We start from the raw sequence: 23,643 nt of genomic DNA on the forward strand, positions 1-23,643 counted from the left end.
CGCGCTGAACTGTCATTCCACGCGCATCGCAGCTCAAGTGACAGCGATGCAGGTGGTGGCGGCCGATACGCGCGCGCGCAGAGAGGAAGTCTCCCTGAATGCGCTTCCCCTTAGCAGCCAGCTCATCCAAATCTCTGAACCTGACTCTTCTCAGGTAGGCCGTGAAAGTCTGGTGCACTTGTCTCGTGACACGCTCAACTTTCTCCGTGTCCGTGGCACGAGGGTCAGCGAAGTGATAAAATTTGTCCATTGCTCAGACATACTCTAACATAGACTTGCCTGGGTGCTGGGTGGTAAGCTCCAGCTCTCTCCTAAAACGCCACTCGTAGTTTGCGGGAAGGAATTCGTCACGAAAGCTTGCGCAAAACTCTTCCATTGTCCTCGCTCGGTTGCCAGCTGGTCGGTACCAGCGAGCCGCTTGCTCCTTTAAAGAAACAGGCACAACACATGCGATCATTTCGGCGTCTGCAATTCCTGTCACTTGCTGATAATGCAGCAGACAGTCGAGGTACTCATTTGCTCCCGTAGTGTCGTGGTACCCTGTGTAGGTAGGCAAGTCTATCCTAACACGTGGTGACTGGGCCGGGGCTTGCAAATTGTTCTGCAAAATACCCGCTAGGCTCTGCATAACCGGCATTGCGTTCTGCAAAAGCGCCTCGGATAACTGCGGACTAATGCCCTCGGAGTTGGGCGCAGCCGCTGATGGCGTCGAATGATGTGGCCTAAGTGCCTCATTGTCCGCACCACGGAGCGGCGAGGCGCCCAATGTAGAGCGCTTCATACCAGGCCTAAGTCCTGCCAACGCGTCAGGCGATGTTCCTCAGCTATCCCGCGTGGAATGCCCAAGATTTGCAAGACCAAATCCTTCTAAAGGCTCGTCAAGTAGGGAGCCCTGGTTCTGTGCTGCTAGCTCTGACAGCATGAACAAAGACTGAAAGTCAGGCCTACCAGCTGTCATCCTTTGTTAGGGCGACGGCAGTCGTTCGCTCGAACAAAGGTCACTGCTCAATTGCCTAGTTCGCCCCACGTTCGGGCGCCAAGATATGGGGTCACTCTGCGTCCAGCCGGCCTTCCGTGCCAACTACACGCAGGCGTTACTAGTACGCGACGCGTTTCCCGAACCCGTGGCGCAGAGTCGCAGCCACGGCAGGTCCGGACAAAATAGGCAACGGCAGGGCACGCTAGGAAATAGTTTATTATCCTAATGCGAGGCAAAGCACACTGCGGAAGAATGGTCTATCCATAAAATAGATGTTCAGTGGGTCACCAGGTCGTTGACATCGTCTGGCGTTGGTGTTCGGGGGCCGGCGGGCAGCGAAGGGGTTCTTCGGGGCAGTCTGGTGTGGACCGGCAGTGAGAGACTTTCCCGTCGCGAGTTCCTCCTTTTATCCCCTCGGACATTGCCTCCCTAGCAGCAAATCATTGCCGTCAAGCTTAAACATGCCACCCTCTCCGCAGAAGGCAGCGCGCTGCCGTGACGTCACGTCAGTGCTGGGACGGAAATGAGCAGAGTCGCAGGGGTGCCTTCTCTGCACATTCCTGGTTGCCAGCGCGCATGTGGAAGTCGCGATCGCCGCTGGCGCGGGGGACGAGGAGGGGATACCAGTGTATCCCACAAACACGAAGCACGAGAATCTCCAAATAAACAAAATCTTGTGGAGATACGAGGAATCGAACCAAGGTCTTTCAGATTGCAAGGTGAGCACATGCAGAGCACACTACGAAGGCTCGTTCGTTCAAACTGAATAAAAAATGGACCTGGTGAATGCATTGTGGTCTTTGACTTTGTGAAGTGTCTTTGTGTACTGATGCGTACGTGGGTAATTATGAGTATGCAAATTTTGGAACAGGACCCGATAAATATCACGTTCTACTCTATAAAAGATTTCAATTGACTGCCATGAGCTGCGGCAAAGCAGCGCCATCTATGTTGTAGAGATGAAAGTAAATGTGAATAGCTTGTGCTGAGGTACGATAGGTAGTGTTATGACCATGTTTCGTTTGAGTTTGGGCTTATGGAGTTCTATCCACATTCCAAAGTGACTCAGGCTATGAGGGACGTCCCAGTGAAGGGTTTTAGTAATTTCGGCGACCTGGGTTTCTTAATGTGTGCTGACATCGCACAAGGGTTGTGGATTTAATTGGAGGGCTGGCAGATGTAACCTTTGAAGAGGTAAACTGGTCCAAATGCAGAGTCCGGTGATAACACGTCGATTTTGCCCCTGCGGAAGGCAGCGTGGATGCAACCCTTCGCGACCTCTTCAGGCTTCAGAAGGGCGGGCAGTGGCGACTGGACCTGTGTGTGTCATGTTTTGTGCGAGTGTCAACAATTGCGATGTTATTGAACCCATACCGCCTGAGCGCCTGTGATGTATGCATCTTTGTGCTGTTGTGGTCAAGGAATGCGACGTGAACAGAGACCCAGACCTCCATTATGGCCTCTCTTTCCGTCTTTTCTCTTTCACTACAAATTTCCTCCCTTCCCTCATGGTGTGGTTGAGGATACGTGAGACAGTGCGCCTTTCCTTTCCTCTAAGCTCACAATCACAATGGGGATGCACAGCAGCCAATTCAGGGAGCAGCAGTCACTGCAGCCTGTTCATCATCCCTTTGGGCAGTGGATGGGCTGTTTTCAGAGGCCTCCTAGAAACTCCGAGCGATTTGTCCAACGGGCGATGGTGTTCCGTGGACTCCCTGGCAGCGCTGTCGCATTCCACTCCTAAAGGCGAAGCTTAAGCGTCCTCCATTTTTTTTTTTACGCTTTTCTTCTTTGTGTCTAGGTACTGCAGAAAGCCCACCACGGCCCTGCCCACTCTGTTTTCAGCTCTTCTTGTCACTTGCTCCCAGGTTCACCCACTCATGTGCCAACTCTCCCAAGTTGGCCGGGAGAGACTCCCGAATTTCGACCTACCCTCCCGATTGTACGAGCACGCTCACATTTTTCCTTAAAATTATCCTCAGCTTTGTTCAGGATCATTTTTTTCCGAAAAGAAAAAAAAAGAACTATGGGGATGCTTAGGTCACCTTAAAGTCACCGTCCTTGTGCCCTTCTCATCAGTGTTTGTATTATTTTGCACAGTACCTTTACTCAACATCTTAAAGAACTACAGTGAACTCTCGTTAAACCTCACATTTACGAATTTTTCATATTTATTAACTTTTCAAAAATTTCCTCCAAAATGCCTATAATTTCAATGTGAAAATGTCTCACTACCATGAATTTCAAAATACAGAACACTTCAGAATAACGTATCTAACTTATTTGGTCAGCCATAGTAAAGGCACCTTACCAACTTGCTCCGGATTAACGGTGCTGAAAACACTGCCGAGGGGCTCAGTTTTTGGCTTGCGTCACTGCTGCCTTGTTTTTCTTGGTTTTTGCGTTTTCTTTCTTGTTTTTGTCTTGTTTTTGTTTTCACCATCGTGTGTATTCAACTGTACTGCCAAGTTTCATGTGGGGCTGAGATGAGTGCTTGACTATTGGTTCAGCTGGTGTCCGCATTGAGAACAAGTGCCGACAGTTTTAGTAGCGGAGAAGGCATGACAAGAATGAACGGCCCCGTCTCTGAGAACGGTCCGACCTCTGAATTTCCGTTTCCTTTTTCGGAGCTTCGCGCCAGCCCCAGCGACGGCTTGTGCAGCCAGCATCTACCAGCCAGCCTAACCCAGCCGAGCACTGTTTCGGACTCTGATTGGCATATCACTGGTGTTTTCTTCACCATTTTTTTTCTCACTGCTTTGGCACCGCTGACCCGTTTCCTTTGTTTTCTTTCTCATGGTTTCATTCTTCCTGTGCACCATTAGCTGTTTTTGCAGTGAAGGCTCCACACATGCAGCAGTGCCACTTATGATGGGTGCGGCGCGCTAGTGGTGGAGCTCCGCTAAGTTGCACCATGAAGGATGCGGGGGGCTCTCATTTTGGAGCAGTTCTGCTTCAATGCTCCTGACAGTATGCATTCCATGAAGCATTGATGGAAACGGGAAGATAGTCATTGCTGCTCTGTTTTCATCTCAAAGTCAGGCAACCATTGCTTAGTCCTTCACCAAATAAATTTACTATGATGCAAGCAGTTCTTGACAGTTCTTTCGGGGCCATTTGATAATTCCAACAATTTTTCTGGTCCTTTGGAGTTTAATTGACGAGCTTTTACTCTGCTAGCTTTGATTTCTGAGTATTTCATTATTATGATATTTCAATGCAACAAACGATTCTTCGCGGTCTCATGAAGTTCGTTGTGTCGAGATTTCACTGTATAGACACCAAATTTTTGCTTGCATGTTTTCTGCTTTCAAATGATACGTTAGACATTAACATACACGGATCACCCCGTGATGTTCACCTACGACCACCAAATAATCTATAATGAATTTCTTCTTTTACACTGTTTCGGTTTCATCAACCGAACATTGGCTGTGATATGTAGTTGGTCTTTATACGCCATTGCAGTAGTGTCTTGCGGCACTACCAAAGCTGTGAAGAGTGCACAGGGGACGTTCTGATGCTTCAGAATGCAGTGCCAGTATGAAATAGGCATATGGGTATATGGGGTAGCGTGGTTTAAAGTTTAGCATGCGCGACTGTTGCGTACTTTCAGACATAGGTTCCAAAATGGCAGCCCCTTTGAAGCTGGACCCCTTGCCTTGGACTGAATTTGTTGCCATTGCTGCTGTTTCCAGTGCATGGAAGGAGCAGGGTGTGATGAGAGCGGAGTAATCCCAAACTGGAAGAGGGTTACCGTGAAAGGAGGCAGATATGGTGAGAGCGTAGGACGGTGGTTACCATGGGAACCATCTGAAGGGTGTTTACTCTGCAAGAAGGAGGGTCTGTGGTGAGAGCATAGCAAGGCTTAACCGGAGGGGGGCTACCGTGCAATGAAGAAGGTATGGTAGGAGCGGAAAATGCAAGCAGAGGGTGGTTGCCACAGCAAGGAGGAGTTTTACCAATTCTCGTATTCTCTACCTAAACACTGCACCTTAACAGTGTGGGGACCTGCCCTGCAGCCCCCTGAGTTTGCTTTCCCGCGAGGCACCGTGCAGCAGCAGTCGTACCCCGAGGATGAGCGCGTTCCCTTGCCAGTTACATTAACTGGCAAGAGAGGGCGCCAGCGTCGCTGCGCGGGAGACTGCTGAAGCCCGCCCGCGGGAGATGGGGTCTCTTGGGCCGGGATAATCACCCTGATCGGACGCGTCGCTCGGGGCTCCGCTCTTCGCCGACGGGGCGAAGAAGCGACGGGGAGACAGGCTCCCGTACTCGTCCCGTCCGGCCTGCGGAGTTTATATCCCTTGCCCTAGCGCGGGCGAACCTTCGCTCGGAACCTTGCTGGTGAGTCGGACGTCCTTGATTCATTAGCCTACCTTGTTGCTAGCTGGCGTTATTGTTTCTGTAGCAATAAATGCCTGTTTGTGTCAGCCAATGTGTCGTTCCTTTGTTCCCCCAGAGCAAGGCCCGCCGTGGTCGGCGTGCGCTCGGTAGCGTACGCGATCACGGGGTGGGGTCCGGGCGGCTTTGAACCGTGTCAGCCGCGATTGAGTGGGGAGAAAGTACTTATCTCCCCATGTCAAACCCCACATCTGGCGCCCAACGTGGGGCCTGCTCTTGGAACATTGGACGACTGTCGGTTCGGTTCGAGGAACGCTCTTTGTCCGGACTTGACAAGTGCTAGGCCTAGAGTGAATTTTGATCGCTAGGACCTGCGGCATGCTTTCTTGAGTGCGAGGTGTATTGCGCTGCAGCATGTTTGAACTTTTCGACATGCTCAGCACATTTTTTTTCCCTGGAGTTTCTTCGTGAGAATGACTTGGTCCGCATCGAGGGAGTTCGAGGCCTAGCGCCCGCGGAGTCGCCGAGCCCGAAGCGAGTGAGTACGGAAGCCGCGTGGGTGGTCCGAGTTTCTGTATATATTTTCTCTACTATCTCTTTTTCGACTCTGGGAGTCGCGGCTCCGGGAGCCGGGTGGCCTGGGGCCACGGGTGCTGCTACGAGCTCGCTGGTATTGCAGCTCGGCACCGGGCGCTCCGACACCGTCCGATACGGTGGGCGCCGACCGCTCAGAAGCTGCTTTGTGCAGTGAGCGGGGTAGGACCACCCCACAAAGCTGATGTCTCCTCGCGGCTGCGCGCACAAAACCCGTTTCGGGTCTTTCTTGTGGTCACGGTCGTTGTCGGAGTGGTCGTTAGGCCTGAGGCTTTTCGGAGCTGCCTGCACCACATTAAAAGAGACATGACCACCGGACCGTGACGTTGAGAGGGGGCGCACTTTGCTGCCCGTCCGTTTTTTTTGTAACCTCGCACGAACTGAGCAGTCTCGTTCAACTCAAGAAAGGGCTTTGTTCACTCGAACTTTGCGTTTGCACAGCCGCCGACACGTTTTGCTAGCGAGTTAGGCATTGTGCCACGAGGCCCTTGCGGATGCCGTTTCCCCTCCCGTGACCTACGTTAAAGGCACGCCGAGAGCGTTTCGACAATTTTGCAGATCCGGTGGAGCCACCCAGGCTTGCTAACCGGTGCACATCGTCTCGCTGCCACCTGCTGCGACGGAGCGGCCTGTATCCTGTTCGCCGCATCCATCCGGGGCAGCTGTGGCGAGACCAGTCAGCAGTCACCTCCGGCTGCTGCTGCCCTGGCGACTACTGCAGGATCCTGGCCTGCAGTTTTCCCACCGGCCTTCGATTCGCGGGCCTGCGGACACGGTAGTCCGCGGGCCATACGAGTCATCCCAGCGGAGACCGTCACGCCGCCTTCGGAATACCGCGGAAGTCTGCGTGGACGCTGTCGGCGTGACCTCCGCTGCAAGACGTGCCTCAAAGACATGAAGACCAGGAGACTCCTCCATAGCATGTACTTTCAGGCGCGTGGGTCTATTTAAGGTTGGGGGGATGTGGGGACCTGCCCTGCAGCCCCCTGAGTTTGCTTTCCCGCGAGGCACCGTGCAGCAGCAGTCGTACCCCGAGGATGAGCGCGTTCCCTTGCCAGTTACATTAACTGGCAAGAGAGGGCGCCAGCGTCGCTGCGCGGGAGACTGCTGAAGCCCGCCCGCGGGAGATGGGGTCTCTTGGGCCGGGATAATCACCCTGATCGGACGCGTCGCTCGGGGCTCCGCTCTTCGCCGACGGGGCGAAGAAGCGACGGGGAGACAGGCTCCCGTACTCGTCCCGTCCGGCCTGCGGAGTTTATATCCCTTGCCCTAGCGCGGGCGAACCTTCGCTCGGAACCTTGCTGGTGAGTCGGACGTCCTTGATTCATTAGCGTACCTTGTTGCTAGCTGGCGTTATTGTTTCTGTAGCAATAAATGCCTGTTTGTGTCAGCCAATGTGTCGTTCCTTTGTTCCCCCAGAGCAAGGCCCGCCGTGGTCGGCGTGCGCTCGGTAGCGTACGCGATCACGGGGTGGGGTCCGGGCGGCTTTGAACCGTGTCAGCCGCGATTGAGTGGGGAGAAAGTACTTATCTCCCCATGTCAAACCCCACAACAGCTGTTGCTGTATCTCACGTTACTGTCTTGTTAAGGTAACATCATTCTCTTAATTCCTACTTCAAGTTAAATCTGTGCTGAGCTGCCGTGGTGGCCTTTGCTCAGCTGCGAAACCAAAAGACGTGTTTGGTTCTGGCCGTGGCAGTCGCATTTCGATAGAGGCGAAATGCTAGACACCCATGTACTGCCCGGTGTTGGCGCACGTGAAAGAATCGCAGGTGGTCGAAACTATACGGAGCCCTTCACTTCAGCATCCCACATAGCCCGAGTTGCTTTGGGGCATTAAATCCCATAAAACTAACCAAAACCAAATCTGTGCTCTTACTCGTGGCACTGCAGTAGTAGCATCAAAGATGGAAAAGCACTACCATGCTCATTGTATTGTGGAAAAAAATGAGGGCACCAGTCTGTTTTTACATCATCTTTCCACTCTCTGGGCCAAACAGTCAAGCAGAAACCGGGCCTGCGCTTGTTGAGCAGGGCCACAAGAAGTGGAGATGTTGTGCACCACACCTAGGGTTGACCAGTAAACTATGCACTGTCAATTCAGTTCAATTAAATTTTATTCAGCATCATGAAGATGTTGTGTGCGCCAACAAAAAGCCAGAAATAAAGGCTTGACAGAGGTCAGCGCACCTTACAAAGAGTTGACAGCAGTATGCATGAACAGCTCATCAAAATATTAGTTACATATGCATAAACAGTCATATACATTACAATAATAGCAATTGCATACATGAATACGGCATAAAACAGCACGTGAACACTAAAAGTAACAATAGCAAAAAAGGGGCATACAAATCACAGTGGCACAACATAGTTGGGTATGCACCAGTCCGATACATTATTTTGTAAATAAACAAAAGTATAGCACAACATTTGGCGACCATAATTGGTTTGAGGTTTAGGTACAGCCCATATGAAACGAGCGCGAGTAGGATACTACTTCTGTTCTTTCTCTTGTAAAAGTGACACCTGTGTCATGAATGAGCTGTGTTTTAAAATACAACTTTTGTACCTCCTTAAACATATGGTGTCATAGAGCTAAAGTTGATTCTGAAGACGGCACAAAAGAGACAAGGACAAGGAAGGCACAAAAAGGAATGGAACAGGCGCCATCCATTGTGCCTTCCGTGTCCTTTCTTCAGAATCAACCTTACGTATGAACCAACTAGCCCAAGCCAAAGTACTTCTTGAGTGTCATACAGTTGGTGAACTGGGATGATACCAAGTGCCGCAAGGATCCGTTCAGTATGTTCAAATCGTGGAGTATTATTACTACTGCGAACAATTCTCTTCTGAAGTACATGCAGCCGTTTAATATTAGTAAAGGATGTTTGTACCCCACACCAATTAACAATAAATAAGAACAGAAGAAAACAGTGCATTGCACAACGTCTGCCTAATAGGCTGCTGTAAAATTTCTGAGGGCACTTAAATCTGCTTATGTGCAGGAATGTGAAAGCATGGAACATTCTAGAACGCGGGTTTTTTCCATGACGGCAGTACGCGTAAATATTAATTCTGATTTCTGTATTTTTATTTTAAATTCATTTTCTATTTATATTTTAATTTTTTATGTATTATTTTGCATTTTATTCTTTTTTCCATTTTCAATCATTTCTAATGTTTTTTTGCTTTTCATTGTTTTTTTGATGACATCATCAGTTTGATTGACAGCTGTGACACTTTTCTGTAAACAAAACATCCCCGGTGGTGAGTCATGAGCCTATAAAGGCTTTCGCCTTAATAAGTATTGCATTCAAGACAAGTCACCAACAACCTTCGACAATTTGTCCCCAAACATTTCGATGTGCTCAACCCATGACATGTTTTCATTAAAGAGCACCCCTAAATTTTTGACTGCATGAACTATTTGAGTTAGCGATGAACGAATGTTTAAGAAAAATGCTGGAAAATAAATCAGCTTATTGCGAGGCCTAAAGAGTATAGCCTTGGTTTTTTTTCAGTGTTTATAATTAGTGAATTGCATTCAGACCATTCATAAAGTGGATGCAGACAATGTATAGCTTGCTGTTCAAGATCTTGTGCGTGCGTGGCTTTGAACAGTAGAGTGGTGTCATCTGCATAAATTACAAAACTCTGCGTAAATTACAAAATCTCTGACCACCTTCTTCCATTGGCTATCCTTCCGACATCTGTATACAGCGCATTCCGCATTTATTGGTTTGGGTTGTTAAAAATTCTTCTGGTCAATCTACTGCCCTGTATGGCTCAAACACCGACCGCAAGGTAGCTTACGATGGTGTACGTTTTTTGGCAAGTAATTTGACGCTGGCACTTGACTAGATTATTAGGAATCGGTGGAAAAGTCAGCTGCAGAAGAATTTGCGTCGAGGTGAGCAGAGCAGGCGATTTGACAGGCTGTGACATCTAGAAAAGTGAGACCTACCCCTGCAGCCAACAGCAGTTTTCTGCCGATTCCAGACAATCCAGTCAGGTGCTGACATTAAATTACTTAACAAAAAACGAAGCCCATCATAAGCTGCCTTGTGGCTGGTGTTTGAGCCCAAATAGGCCAGTAGTTTGAGCAGGAGAATTTTTAACAACCCGGACCGATAAATACGGAACACGCTGTACATACATTGCCTCTATTGGTGAGGGCAATGAAAGCAAGGGTGCGCACAAGGGATTGCGACCCTTTCTTCATAGCTCAGGTTCCTTTGCCATTGGACTGGTGTCTGTCAACTTTGTGAGAGTTTTCAGAGCCCCTTGACAACACTGCATTGCAGAAACCCAAAGCGTGCAGTCAGTCGACCTGCTTTTGAAAAGTTCATCCTTAGTACAGAGACAGTGGTTAGTGACAGGGCATATTTAAGAGGAAAAAGAAAACAGCAGCATTCTTTGCCATTTTTGACTTTGCACAAAGGCATGGTTTACTTCTGGATACCAGAAGACATGGTCAGACAAAAAGCTCAATCTCGGGTGCAAAAACTGGAGCGTGTGCCCTTTTGACAGCTCAGTCCACTGCATGATAGCACTGCAAGGGCAGCTTTTGCAGTTGTCTGATCCCATCCTTCCAAACGCCCGATGGTGGGCCTAAAGACCTGCATTTTGAGGCTGCTGCTTGCATATGGTTCAGTGTCTGTGCATAGGCTTAGCTTGTTTCGCTTTTGTGCCCTTTCCCCCAGTAAGTTTCAATCTCTGCATTGCACACTGCTTTAAACTGTACTGAAAAGTTTGAACCTCGACAGGCCTTACTGCCTTTTATCAAACCTTCGTTTGACTAAGAAATGAATTTCAAACTTATCAAGGCGAGCGAACCAACAGGCCAGCATTTAAAGGGGCTCTGAAAGGGGCTCTCGATAAAGTTGTGTTAAACCTGAGTTGCTAAAGGATGCCGATTCACGATTGTCCTTCAGCAACAATATTATTAGTGCACTATATTATTAGGCTTCTAATCTCCAAAAGAAGCAATTGCCTGTTTGTCTGAAGCCAGCTAGACCTGCAGAAATAAAATAAACGTGGCCGTGACTGCGCCATGTTTGGGTCTCGAACCCACGGCTGCCAAATAGATCAGCTTCGCTGGCCACTGCACGAGAGCACTATGATATCGCCACAGCCGATCACCACTTGTTTTTAAGTGCCACCCTCTCGAGCTGTGCATTGCATGTCATCTTCTTCAACTTCCATCCATGCACAGTGGAACACACTGCTATCGCAGTGCCCTCTTAGGTGTGTTAAGCGGTTCCAAAATTTAATCGTGTGCTACCACTAAGGTTCCCAGTTGCTGACAGAACCCTAGCCTTTAACTGAAAGTGAAATGAAACATGGCGTGCTAGCGCACATACTTCGCATTTGGTCAAGTAGGCTAAATCGACTTTCAATGAATTTCAATGTCTTCGCTCCTTTCCCTCTCCTCTCGTTATTTTTTGCATGCCGAAAGGTCGGCACTCCTCCACTGGGCCCACCACTGATGGGTGTGTGAATTCCTCGAGGGGCGAAGCTTTCTGACCGACTGGAGCAACGCGGCTGACTTGGCCGCGGCTATGATGCCTGAAAGAATCTAACCAATAGCCATCTCTAAACACACATATGCAGGAGCGAGACGGAGGAGGACACGAGTATGAAAAAGTCACTGGAAAGTGCTCGCCAACTTTTTGCTCGATTGTGGCTTGTCTGCTGCATGTAGAAATGTATTGGCTGAGGTGTTCATGACAACACAATGTAATAATTGAATGAGTCAGCATGGGACATGGGTGTGCCCAGGTATGGCCCTACCTGCTGGGCCACTACCCACCGTCGAGCGTCCCCGAGGAACGGCGCGAGCGAGATGCTAGTGCACAGGCCCAGTACGAGGCAACCCTGTCTGAGTGGCTCGCTGCCGAGGCCATGGTACGCCATCGCGAGGGGGCCAAGCTCTCCTCCGAGAGCACCACTTCTGAGATACCGCTCATTGGTGAGCTGCAGGATCTGCATTGCCCCACGGCATTTATGGGGTAGAATTAAGTGTTGCCCCTCCGGCGGTGCACAGGCCCCAAGGATGCCCACCTGAGCAACGAGGTGTTTGAGGATGGCAGCAGTGATGGGGGCGGCTCCATGGAGGCGGCCACCCATGATGGGGGTGTGGACGATGAGATTGCCTGGGAGGTGGACAGCAGCCACAGCCCAGCCCACACTGGTATGTCTCCCCCTCCACACCCTGTGGGACTGCAGCTGCTGGGCCCCAACTCTACTCGGCTGGTGTTAACCGGGAGGATATCCTCCTGCATCCTGTCTTGGCTGAATGACGAGTGGGACAGCTGAACCATTTCGATACAAGAATACGATTCTGTGCGCTTTGCTGTGGCGAATGCATTAAGTTGCCAAAATTGGGAAATTGGGCTAAGTTATGCCGAAGGCCAGGCATGGCCAACAGAATTTTTCACGGATTATGTTCCAGCTTTTTGCATTCTTACCCCAAAAGAACACAACTCTGTTGTGCACTGACACTACCATGGAAATTTTTAAAACAATAGAAAAAGCTTTGCAATCTCTGCAGCATCACTGCACCCCTTCCCCATCTTTGTCACCTGCCTCGGCAGGAGAGGAATGACTTAAACTTGAGGAACACCCTTTGCTCAAACCATTGTTCAACCCTATGTCCCTGGAAACATTGCGCATGCAGTGGTCATGAGCGGCATATTGTGGCGCCTTTACCCCTTGCTTCGCTGATTTTGACCAGCCTGCAGTCTGTTGCCTTTGCCTGCCCAGTTCCACATCTCTTTCTGTGGAGGCTTTCAGCAGTGTGTCCTTCTCACCCATCTGCTGTTAAGTAATGCTGGTTCTTATTTCTCTAAAGATGTGGTAACCATCAGTTGACACTGGTGCTGCATCCATTCGAAGTTTTTTCTTCTAGAAAGAAATTGGCTGTAATACTTGGCAGTCTCGAGTGAATGCCTGAGGCTGCCGAGTACCTCTGGAACAACTTCTGCTCCTTGACTGCGCTTGACTTGGTTTTGAAGAGAGGCTTAGTGTGACAAAACAAGGACAGGGCAGGGATGCAAGACGAGCTCTAACTTACAACTCAAATTGAAACTGAAAATACATGTTCGAGGATGAAAAAAGGATGCCCAGCTATCCATTGAATGAAAAGGCAACAAGACGAAAGATCAGAGCTCTGACCCCTCCATTGTCCATCCACTTTGCTGATAATGAAATCCACTGGGCTGCCACTAGCAGGAAGCGACAGACCTGCTGCAGAGACATGGACGGCTGTACCTGGGGGCAGCCAGCCTGAGGAGGGCGCCCGTCCTGACCCCCTGCAGCAGCTCCTGCAGCCGCCGGCCATGGACGACGAGTCCAGCTGTGTGTCGCCGGCCTCTTCCAGTGGAGGAGTCTACTCGGTGAGACAACCACATCGAGCTAACTTTCCGTCTTGCCCAGCGTTGGCTTCACCAAGGGACAATTAGCAATCATCAGTATTGCAAAAAGCTTGAGCAGGTTGTGGCATTTATGTCAAATGCCAGAATAGAGTTTTCAGTGGAGCACATTGAATCCATCATGTTTGCCCACTGTGGCCTGGAAAGTGTCAAGGCAAGTGATGTGCTGGCAGTCCTGTTTTGTGGGGCTGTTTTCTCTTCTGGTGCACCCCAGACGGTCGGCTTCGTGCACGGTCTCATCTACATCCATTGCCACATATCTTTGCAGAGTGACCTCCTGGACCTGTTCTCGCTCAACCTGCACCGCATCGACAAGGACGTGCAGCGCTGTGACCGCAACTACCCGTACTTCACCACCACCAACCTCGAGAAGCTGCGCAACGTCATGTGCACGTCAGTACACTTTCAGGGCACCATTTTTCCTAAAGGGCTCAGAGCAGCATGTGCTCTGGGGCCGGTTTGTGCCAGCTTGTAGCTAGAGCTGGCGCATAAAACACGCGATTGCAAATTGCTGACTGAGCAGAAGGACCCTCAATACTTTTACTGGCCATGAAACTCCCCCGAAAGTTTGATATAGGGACAAGAGGGCTAAGGACGCCCTCACCATTCTGGGGGCATCGGAGTGGATCCGGCGCTGGCGCTGTGTGGCCTACAACAGAACTGAAAAATGCGAATAAATACATCTCCGGAGTAATACTACTGTAATACTACTCGCGATACTCTAGCATATCCGCCTTGAAGTTCCAACTAAAACTTCCTTCTCTCGCTTCCCGTCGCCGAATTTCACGTCTCTGCCTTTATCACAGGTTTTTCCATTGTTCACCCCGTGACAGCAAGCTCATTCTACCAGTACGTCGAACACCCCGCACAGGCCATCCAAACAGCGTCATCCCGCATCGTGCCCGCACTACTACTTTTCAGAAATCATTTTTTGTTCACACAGCTCGCGACTGGAATGACCTTCCCTCCGACTTAGCACTAATCCCTGATCCAGCCCATTTCAAGACTGCCACCGAGGAAGCCATGTCATCGTCATGATTCCCATGTAACATTCATTGTTAACCGCTGTTCTTGCACCCACTCCTCATGTAACGTCCCGTCAGGGACCCTTGAGGTTCAAATAAATAAAAAAAAAAGAAGGATGTGTGTCCGGGCAGATGAAGGCACAGACAAAAATCAAACTGTTTATCACTGCACTGGCGGCCGGCGAACCTGGTAACACTCAGCAAACTTGGACACCACCGATCGCGCAGTAAGCCAGTGGGCCTCGCTTGCGAAATACAAGTCCCTATTACGAAAACAAATAAGACAAGCGCCAGCATGGTATGTCCTGGCTAGTATTTAAAGGGGTGGAGACACCAAATTTTTGGTTGGCGTGATCTTTGTTTCAAACGTTGCGTATAGCCCCAGGACACGTGATACACGCTGCACAATTCATATATGTTTGGTAAATAATTTATTATTGCATTCTTTATACTGAGCTATTTCGGTTTCTGAGCGCCGGGGTGTGCTGTGGCGTCACTATCAGGGAAGAGCAGAAACGCTGGTCACATGGGCTCCAAAAGTTGTGACGCACGGATGGCTGCGTCGTCTGCTCCCGTGCACATGCTGCGCACAGCAGCGCCTCTGGAAATCAAGTGCCAGCAAACTTGGTCGGTACTGCGATACAGTGAGAAAAGCCAAGCGAGCGGGGGACGACACCTAGTTCTGAAACCATGCAGCTCGCTTCAGCTGATTTCTGTCAGCATACCGCGTATGCCAACAGGGTTTCTGCTTTCTATTTCGCTTTGCCACTCCGAAGCTGATGCTCAGTGTTGTCTGTGTCGGTGGCCCATAGCTGACCCTGATCACATTACAGCGACACGATGCGTCACTTTTCCTACCGACCAATACCCGTCTCTGTCTCTGTCTTCACTTCGCTCTGCCCGCGCAGCCGTGCTGCTCAGGGTCCCTTGGCTGCTGATTACGGTGTCTGCTGCTTGTTTAGCAATTAGTCCAAGCATTCGCTAAATGAATGCTTCGGAATAAATTAATCGGAATTTACCGCACGGGTACATAACTCCCCCAGAAATGCGCCCATGATGATGACTGCACCTCGGCGCTACTTTTGTTTACATATATCTGCATCAGGTAGGAATTGTGCGTTCGGCATGAATTGCAGGCTGCGTTCTACTTAGGTTAAACAAGCTTTAATCTTTTGCACCAGTTGTGCGTTTGCTTGTTTGCGCAGTTTGATAACTTTCCAAGAATTGCCGAAGAATGCGAGCGCCAGCCTAGGGAACGCTTTGTAGCCAAACACCGCGTAGGACCGACGTTTCTGACCCGTAACTGCTTTTTTGCTTTTTCCGATGCGTCCGGTACTTAAATTTAAATGGGTTTATCTAAAGATATGTTCGGAGCCTATTTGAGATAAATGAAATGGCTTAATTTGTTGCCTTCAAGCGATGCCTACGACTGTACCTGCCGCCGCGGGCGTCTGCAGCATTGGTCGATAGAATGGGTCACCCCGCCTAGCAGCGGTGCTTCCCACTTGATGTATTTGCATCCTAAGATGTAAGCAATCATCGATTTCATGTCACTGTTGTCAAAGCTACGCTCAATAACCATTTGTATTCGCTGAAACTTGTGAACTCGCTCTCCACAATCGTCGACATCCCGGTGGACTCACTAGGCTTATTCCTACCGCCGGTGAGTCGGAGGGTGAACATACGAAATGTAGTCGCTCGTTTCGCTTATTTGTATTACGGAGAAGGTTTATACAAGAACAACTATAGTCATTGTCTCATCGACGTGAAGGTTTCGCTTGGCCGCCAATAAAAGGTGCCGGCTGGTGCGTCAGCAACGGCAGACGTATATGTCGATCAGCGCACCGACTGCAGAGTCGCCGATGCAGCGCCTTGCCGATGTCGCGCGTCGCCGTTCATAGTACGTCACGTTACTGTGCTGTGATGTCACTACTATTCACTGATATAGTTCCACAGTTCTACGTCACCAGCTATTGCGCTAGTGATGGGTCTCCGTCGTGAGAAAGCATTTAGGGACTCCTTGGAGCTGAATTAAAATATGTTTTAAGTGCTTGTTGCATCCAATACATCGCCGTGGGTGATCTTACATACAGAGGAAGCCCATAACCAGCTTACTATGGCCTGAAAATTTGATGTCCCAACCCCCTTTAAGAGACAGAGATGATCACCTGCCGGTCCGATGGAGCGGGGCTGGGGCTTCCGTTCGCTGTTCAAGGTACGAGGAGACGCAGTGCGCATACATGCACCGACAATGGGCGCAGGGCCCCTGGCTATGCCTGCTTGCGTGGTGGCAGTGCTTGCACTACTTGAAGGAAATTTGTGTAAACGATGATTGAGGGGACTCGGTATTAAATCTAGTTTTAGGACGAGGATTTTGATAGAAATAATAGCATGTTATTTATGCTATGCAATTATACAATGGTGATAAAACATTCCTTTTTGCTAAAGCATTTAGTGCAAATTTCAGTAGCCGATCCACGGCACTTTAAAGACTCGGACCCGCCGTAATGCCCCCCAAAAGTGCAATGGTTACAACTTGCGACCACGCCTGTCCGCTATTTCCTATGTAGACACTTGCTTGTAAACATTTATTTTTCCTTTTATTCAATTTATTTTCTTCGTAACTACAGTCAGTATGAATGAAGCAATGATGCAAATTCCGGAATAAGCAATTAAGACCGAATGCTGTTTCATATGGATTTCTTGCTTTTTGTTTTTTACTTCCAGCGCCTCCATGCCACATCTGCCTTTAATGTTGTTCATACAGTATTTTGTAGTTTTCATTCTGCTTTTATTCTAGTTTTTATTGCAACTGTTATTGATAATTTATCAATACAATGAAGTAATTCTTCTTCATGGCCGAGACCGTCATTAATAAGGTAAACTAAATCAGAACCATTTCCAAAGTCAAAGATGAAGAAAGTGGGGACAATAGTTTTATTCATGAGAACAGGACAAAAATTTTTAAAGCAAGAAATCACACAAATCTTTTTGAGCTACATAACTCCCGTTTAACCGTGTTCAACTCAACTTTTTCCCTCTACTTGCTGGACAAGACCGGCGCGATGATTCACTGGACTTGTTTTTTTTTTTTTTTTTTTCTGGTGAGGAAATGCAGCTGGCATCTCAGAAAGAAGAACAACTTCTGCAGTGCTTGCCACAAAATGTGATGGAATTCCCTCTGCTAGCCCACGCTAGCAGAGGGAATTCTATTCTCATGCAATATGCTTTCAATAATATTAATGCAGAGATTAGGGCATGCAATTTTCTCTACTGTGAACTCCTCCACATAGCCTTATCTCATTGATGTCAAATCATTTGGCTTCTGAGTTGAACTTTTTAAGGTTTGGACACAGCACAAGCAAGCCATCGTTGCAAACTTCTTGACCACGTAGCCAGCAAGATGATCTGAAATGCACTCCTTGGGAGACATGGGCTGCATTGTGCCACTGTTGCCATCCATGCAGTCAGCAGGCTGTAAAAGAGCACAGCCATTGTGTCGACCTGAAATAAAAAACTTGAAGTACTGTTGCTTATATGCCATGAAAAATTGCATATAAGCTCGTCACGAAACAAAAATGCGTAACTTACGTGAGTTGGAAAAGGCAATTTCTTGCAGTCAATATCTTGCAACTTGAGGAGCAACTTTGGTGCTTCACCTTCGACTTTTCGAAGGCCATACCAAGGCGTTGGCACTCAGCATGCGATAGATAAGCAAGAGCTGCTGGACAGTTGGTAGCTACGCCAAAAAATCGCTAGAACATTCATTCGTCGCATAGCACTCTATAAGCATTAAATATGCAATATCTATAAGAATGTGGCAGCGAGCACAACAGGTAATCTAAATAAGACATTACGTTTCCTGACAGGCAGACCTTTCTAGCTTACCTCTAAGGGTCCTGTCCAATATTGCCTACGAGAACGTAACGGAAGCCAGCAGTAAGGAGATGTTCTATAAGGGAGACCGGGCTATGCAATGTTATTCTGAGAGCAGCACAAGTTGGCTTGCTGAGGAAGAAAATTTGTCGCTGCTGTGGCAAAGGTTTGATATACGTAAGTAGACCATGCATCGAGCCATGCAATGTTGTCTTCCAGAGTCTGAAAACAAAAAGTTTCTTTTGCATGATGCACAAAGTTTTTTCTAAGTGTAGCCTGTTACCAAAGAACCCTGGTTATACAGCTCACTGCAATATGTTCCGTTTCTTTGAACAGAATCTGCTCTGTTCGTTTAGTGTTCAGGCAGTCAAATAAATTGTTCATGCGCCTTGTGAAATCAGCAGTGTCGGTGGATCCATGAAGCTTTCCGCAGTTCTCTTGTTTGCTGTAGAATTCCATGGCTGAAGCTGTACTTTCACTCAGCAACTGAAAAGTAAGAAATATACTCTAAGGCTCATTAACCACAAATGAAAGCATCCAGTAACCAGCATGTAAACATACCTGCACTGCAAGCTTCACGCTCATTTTCTGAAATGGATTTGGAATATATGAGCTTTTGTGAGTTTCGGGACAGCACGTAGCCCAGACTGCTGCTCCTCATATTCCAGCAAGGCCGAGTAGTAAAAATGACAGAGTTCTTTGTCACCAGGCAGCTGTTCAAAAAAAAAAAAAAAGGTGAATGCATCATTAAACCATTACCGTTTTCTTCATGCCAATAAGAGCTTACCGATTGTTCCAATTGTTCACCAGATTGTTCCGTATGCACTTAAATGTGTGTGGTGGATCAATCACAGCATAAATGGTTCTCCCAGGATCACATGGGTGTTGAAAAGAGGTCTGCAATCCATTGATTTCTCCAGCTGAAGAAAATTGCCATGGTATGTGTGATGTACAGTTTGCCAATTTAATACCACTAATATGTACGATACAGTAAAATATTTACCTAGTGAGCTCAAAGCTGACCTGTTAGATGTGGAATTGTCACAAGTGACTCTGTCTATAGCCACTCCAGCGTTACAAAGGTGAACAGTACACTCCAACAAGAGTTTTGGAAGGAGTGTGCTTGGAGCAGCACCAGATGCATAGAATGCTCCTATGGTCTGTGACCAACCGCCCAGGAATGGCCAAAACAGAAACACCAAAACGTGATCGCCATCCTTGAAGTGATCAGATTCCCTGGTGTATTCGCCAAGATCAACTTTACCCAGAAGCCTCATGTCACTTTCTCGTAGGTGAACTCTCTTCCTCACGCTCATTTCATCAAACATCAAAACTCCTGTAAGAGAAGAAAATATATAAAGTGAAGTGTCTGGAAATAAAAATTAGTCACCTTTTTAAACCTTAATTAATGAAAGCATACATCGATGTTCCCTTTCAGGCAGACCTTGCAGCTTTTCCCTCAAAATATGAAACAAATTCTTGTCAAATACGAACTCTGCTTTTAGATTCTTCAAATAAGTGTACAACGTGCGAGGATGTGGCAGGGGAAGAAACCCATTTTCATAAAGAAATGTGTACACCGATGTCCATTTTATCTTCAGCAGCATGCAGTCATGAAGCCATTCCTTCTTGTACCTGTTGGCAAAGATTTTTTTTTTTCGTAGCGAAGCGGAGAAAATGTGAAAATCTCATTAAATAAAACGCTGAGCCATGTGCCTATCTATTTGAAGCTTACCGCACTGCATTTGGCGAGTTCATGTTCACTTTCGTTAAACACTGATCAAAAATAAACTTTTCACGCTTTGACAGCTTGCACAAATTTTGTACAGTTTTTCGGTGCTTCGTCTCTTGAGCTGTCACCCTGGCGAGCTTCAGTTGGCAGCGCTGAAGTCGTTGCTCCACGCAACGGATATGTGCCTTCAATTTTTTAAGCTACGAGAAGCTGCATACAGCTCCCTCCGTTTGACAGGCAGCGTCTGCACGTCCGCTTCCGTTCACCTCACTGCCTAAGAAAAAAGCGAAAATTTCACTCATGGATCGCCTGTGTGCCGAAATGCAATCAACATGCAAGCAACAAGGCGCACTCATGTCTACTTTCATTACCTGCGCCAGTCTCCGTTGCATCTGCGCCCGTCGAACTCGAGCACATCGTCGGTGCAGCGCTGGAGCTCTCCAGATCAGCTGACGGTTCCCGGCGACGCTTGGTAACCTTAGGCTGTCGAGGCGAGTGAGCTGTGCACTTTTTCGGATTTGAGAAATACGCAGGGAGGCCTTTGAAAATCCTCGGCACGGCATCCGACGAAAGTTTTGGCACATAGTGCTGCGACATCACAACCACCCCATCAACTACCCATTGATCTGCACGTACAATGTCACTCGCATCTAAGTGCTTTTCACAGACACGCACATGCAGAGAGTCAAAACCGAAGCCAGAAGTTTCTTGGCATGGTATGGTGCGCTTCCATTTTTAACACCGGTCGCTGTCACTGGGCAGGCAGAACATCGACACTTTGTCATAATTTCTCCTGTACTTGGAGCAGTATCCAGGTATGCAACAAGTACGCAGCATCCTGCACACCCAGGGCACATTTTATGAGACACGGCACAGGGAGAAACCGAAAACTGCGAACTCGCATGCCATTCAACTTTGCACTGGCAGCAGCTGCCGCCTTCGTTCTCGCCTCTCTGATGCCCCCCGGCTACACACAGCGCCGCACTGCGGCCACCGCTGGCAGCGCACAACGCTCTCCCATAGCGCTACGGCGAAGCTTCATGACGAGTAAAAGTATTGAGGGACTCTGGTATTGATCAGCACAATCATGCTAGGATGCATAAAACATTGTGATTGGGTAATTAATTCAAGTGAAAATCACTTTCACCACCAATAATTTGAACTGCAGGTTGCTCTTCTTGCCGAGTGGTGGCTGGTACAAGATCTTGCAGCGGGGTACTACATTATCGATGTAATCGATGGTGCCATCTGTAGGAGATTGGTGCAATTAAGCCAGCCACCCTTCAAATTTGATTGCACTCCGGCCAGTCCTTGTGCTGCTGCAGCAAAACCTCATTAATTGGGAGTTCAAGGGAGTGGGAAAAACATCCAAATTACCCGATTGCTTCCTCCTTGAAAAAAAGAAGAAAAAACTGCCAAAAACCATTCATGTGAAACAAAAATGAATTTATTTAGTGAAAGCCTTTGCAATCGTCCTTTACTTTTAAAATTGCAACTGCATAACAGCGTCGATTTGTTGCAGTTACGTTAAATGCTTTAATTTGTTCAATCTACGGGGATTGTCAGAAGCAGAACTGCTCCATAACGGTAAGGGTCTCTGTGGCTTCTTTCAGTGTGCGACGTGATAGCACTGTAGCTTCTTCGCATATGGTGTTGTGCATGACTAGGCTTCGGCACAAAAAGGCCAACAGCTTATGACGAGCATAGAGGTTTAGTGTTCTGCAGAATGGAAATACCACACGTACAGAAGTGAGGGAAGCACGCATCGGCGCCAAAGCGGCAAGACGCCTTTGAAAAAGAAAACAAAAGATCAGCAACAAGGAAACCACTTTTCTTAACAACATGCAGCAACAGGCTCGGCTAGCTGGCTGGCTGATATGCACGGCTGATAGCCACCGTTGCCACGTGCTGGCGACGAAGTTCCAGAAGCGAAACTATGTGGCTGGACTCTGCCTATCAATGGGGGCCTGCCAATCGTCGACACACCTGTCGCTGTGAGGATGTCACAGCAGCGTGGCTAACAGCGTAATATGTAGGTCAGGCTTCACAACAAATATCTCGGCAATCGCTTGCCATGGCTTTCATACCTCAATATGGCACTGCTTAAGAGTCCGTCCGAATAAACCGATGCCAGAACCTGGAGTCAGAATAAACGAGCTTCCGACACCATGGACTTACATGGGAGCTTGGCGGGATTCCAATGGCAGTCCGAATTTCTCAATTAACGGGGGCCAAATTAGATAGGTACTACCTGCAATAGATGCTAAGCAGCTGACATGTGACCTTGAGTGTGTCTGTCATTACTAAATGCAATGCGGAGTGGTGGTGCAGCAACTCAGTCGTTCTTCTGTCAGCTTGCGAAGTAATGTCTCTCAGGCATGCATTGCAGTTAAAGGAAGGGTCAACTGAAGCTCTCTGTGAAAAAATATGGTTAAAGTCAACAGCAACAGAAGGAGCATATGCACGAAGGACAAGCAATTGCTGCATTATCTGAAAAATGTTGGAGTATCGTTAGCATTTATGCCTGTCCTTGCTCTCCGGTGGCCAAATTGGGCCTCTGAAAAATGTGCACCACATTTTCACATGGTGCTTTGTCACTCACTTTCTCGAGAGTAGTGTGTTGTGCTTAATTGGCTTGCACACACATCTGGACGCAGAGATGGTTACTCTAACACATATATGCCTAGCGTCTTACATGTAGGGCGCTGCTTTTTGTGCAGTAACTCTAAAAGTTTACTATGTAAAAGCTTGCACTCACTGCCTTAGCTTCTAGAAGGTCTAAACTTTTCCTGTGCAAGAGTTGTTTTGTGTGCGTTCATTTTTGTGCGCAGCGTGCATTGAGAAAGATCCTCCAGTCTTCTCTGGACGTGATTTTTTAAATTTGACCTCATCGACTATATTGTAACTCTGCAAGAAAAGCATAAAGGTTTTGCACATTTTCATATGGAGACCACCACGCGTGATGAGAAATGACATTTTAATGTCGATGTCAAATATTTGAAGCGTTACCACACATAACAGGTTGCAAATTTGCCTAGTATCCTACATTGTAGGATGGCTCAAAAGTCGGTGTTGAGGAAAACATTTTCCCCCATAAAAGGATGATTGTTAAGTGTGACATGAAATAAACATTGTATATGGAAAATTGTTTTATTAGTATTTTCAAATTTCTGAAGTTTCGGCATATATGGGGTAACCTCTGGCATGTTTTGCCTCTTGTACAACGGCACCATCTTTTGATGGTAGTTCAGGCATAAAAGCATTCTAATGTTGCTGTATACGTGTGGTAAGAGCATTTCTGTGCATTGGCTCTTTTTTTTTCTTTGTTGCTGCTGGTGTTGCTTCACAGTGAGGTCAAGATGCCACCAATGTGGGCAGCTGAATTCTCCTGGAAGTTTTCCATGCTTCTGTCAGCGTTCGTTGTGACGGTGTGCATTGCAGCTATGTCTGGGAACACCTGGATGTGGGCTACGTGCAAGGCATGTGCGACCTGGTGGCTCCACTGCTAGTCATCTTTGATGACGGTGAGTTGGACAACACCTCCCCGTGAGCGGAAGCTGTGTTCCTGTGCATCGGGGCAGGTGGTGGGCTAGGCACTGCTGAATGGCGGCCAAAGACCGAACACTGCATTTGTTGTGTAGATTGCTTCCTTCAAGTGAT

The 23,643-nt window shown here is 48.1% G+C and overlaps 1 protein-coding gene and 1 pseudogene across 2 annotated transcripts in view; one reads left to right on the plus strand and one right to left on the minus strand.

The window, feature by feature from the left end:
- LOC144122146 (small G protein signaling modulator 1-like) overlaps positions 1–23,643 on the plus strand; it is a 202,067-nt gene that overhangs the window by 140,046 nt on the left and 38,378 nt on the right. The window contains 5 exon segments of the mRNA XM_077655710.1: positions 11,699–11,888; positions 11,964–12,110; positions 13,148–13,314; positions 13,619–13,743; positions 23,425–23,507. Coding sequence (XP_077511836.1) covers positions 11,699–11,888; positions 11,964–12,110; positions 13,148–13,314; positions 13,619–13,743; positions 23,425–23,507 — 712 coding nt within the window.
- Positions 17,276–19,022, minus strand: LOC144119403 (uncharacterized; annotated as a pseudogene). Its single transcript, XR_013312349.1, has 3 exons — positions 19,011–19,022; positions 18,813–18,964; positions 17,276–18,737 (listed from the first exon to the last, which is right to left on the minus strand). The product of XR_013312349.1 is annotated as an uncharacterized LOC144119403 (transcript).

The sequence above is a fragment of the Amblyomma americanum genome, chromosome 2 (genome assembly GCF_052857255.1).
Source record: "Amblyomma americanum isolate KBUSLIRL-KWMA chromosome 2, ASM5285725v1, whole genome shotgun sequence".
NCBI classification, from domain to species: domain Eukaryota; kingdom Metazoa; phylum Arthropoda; class Arachnida; order Ixodida; family Ixodidae; genus Amblyomma; species Amblyomma americanum.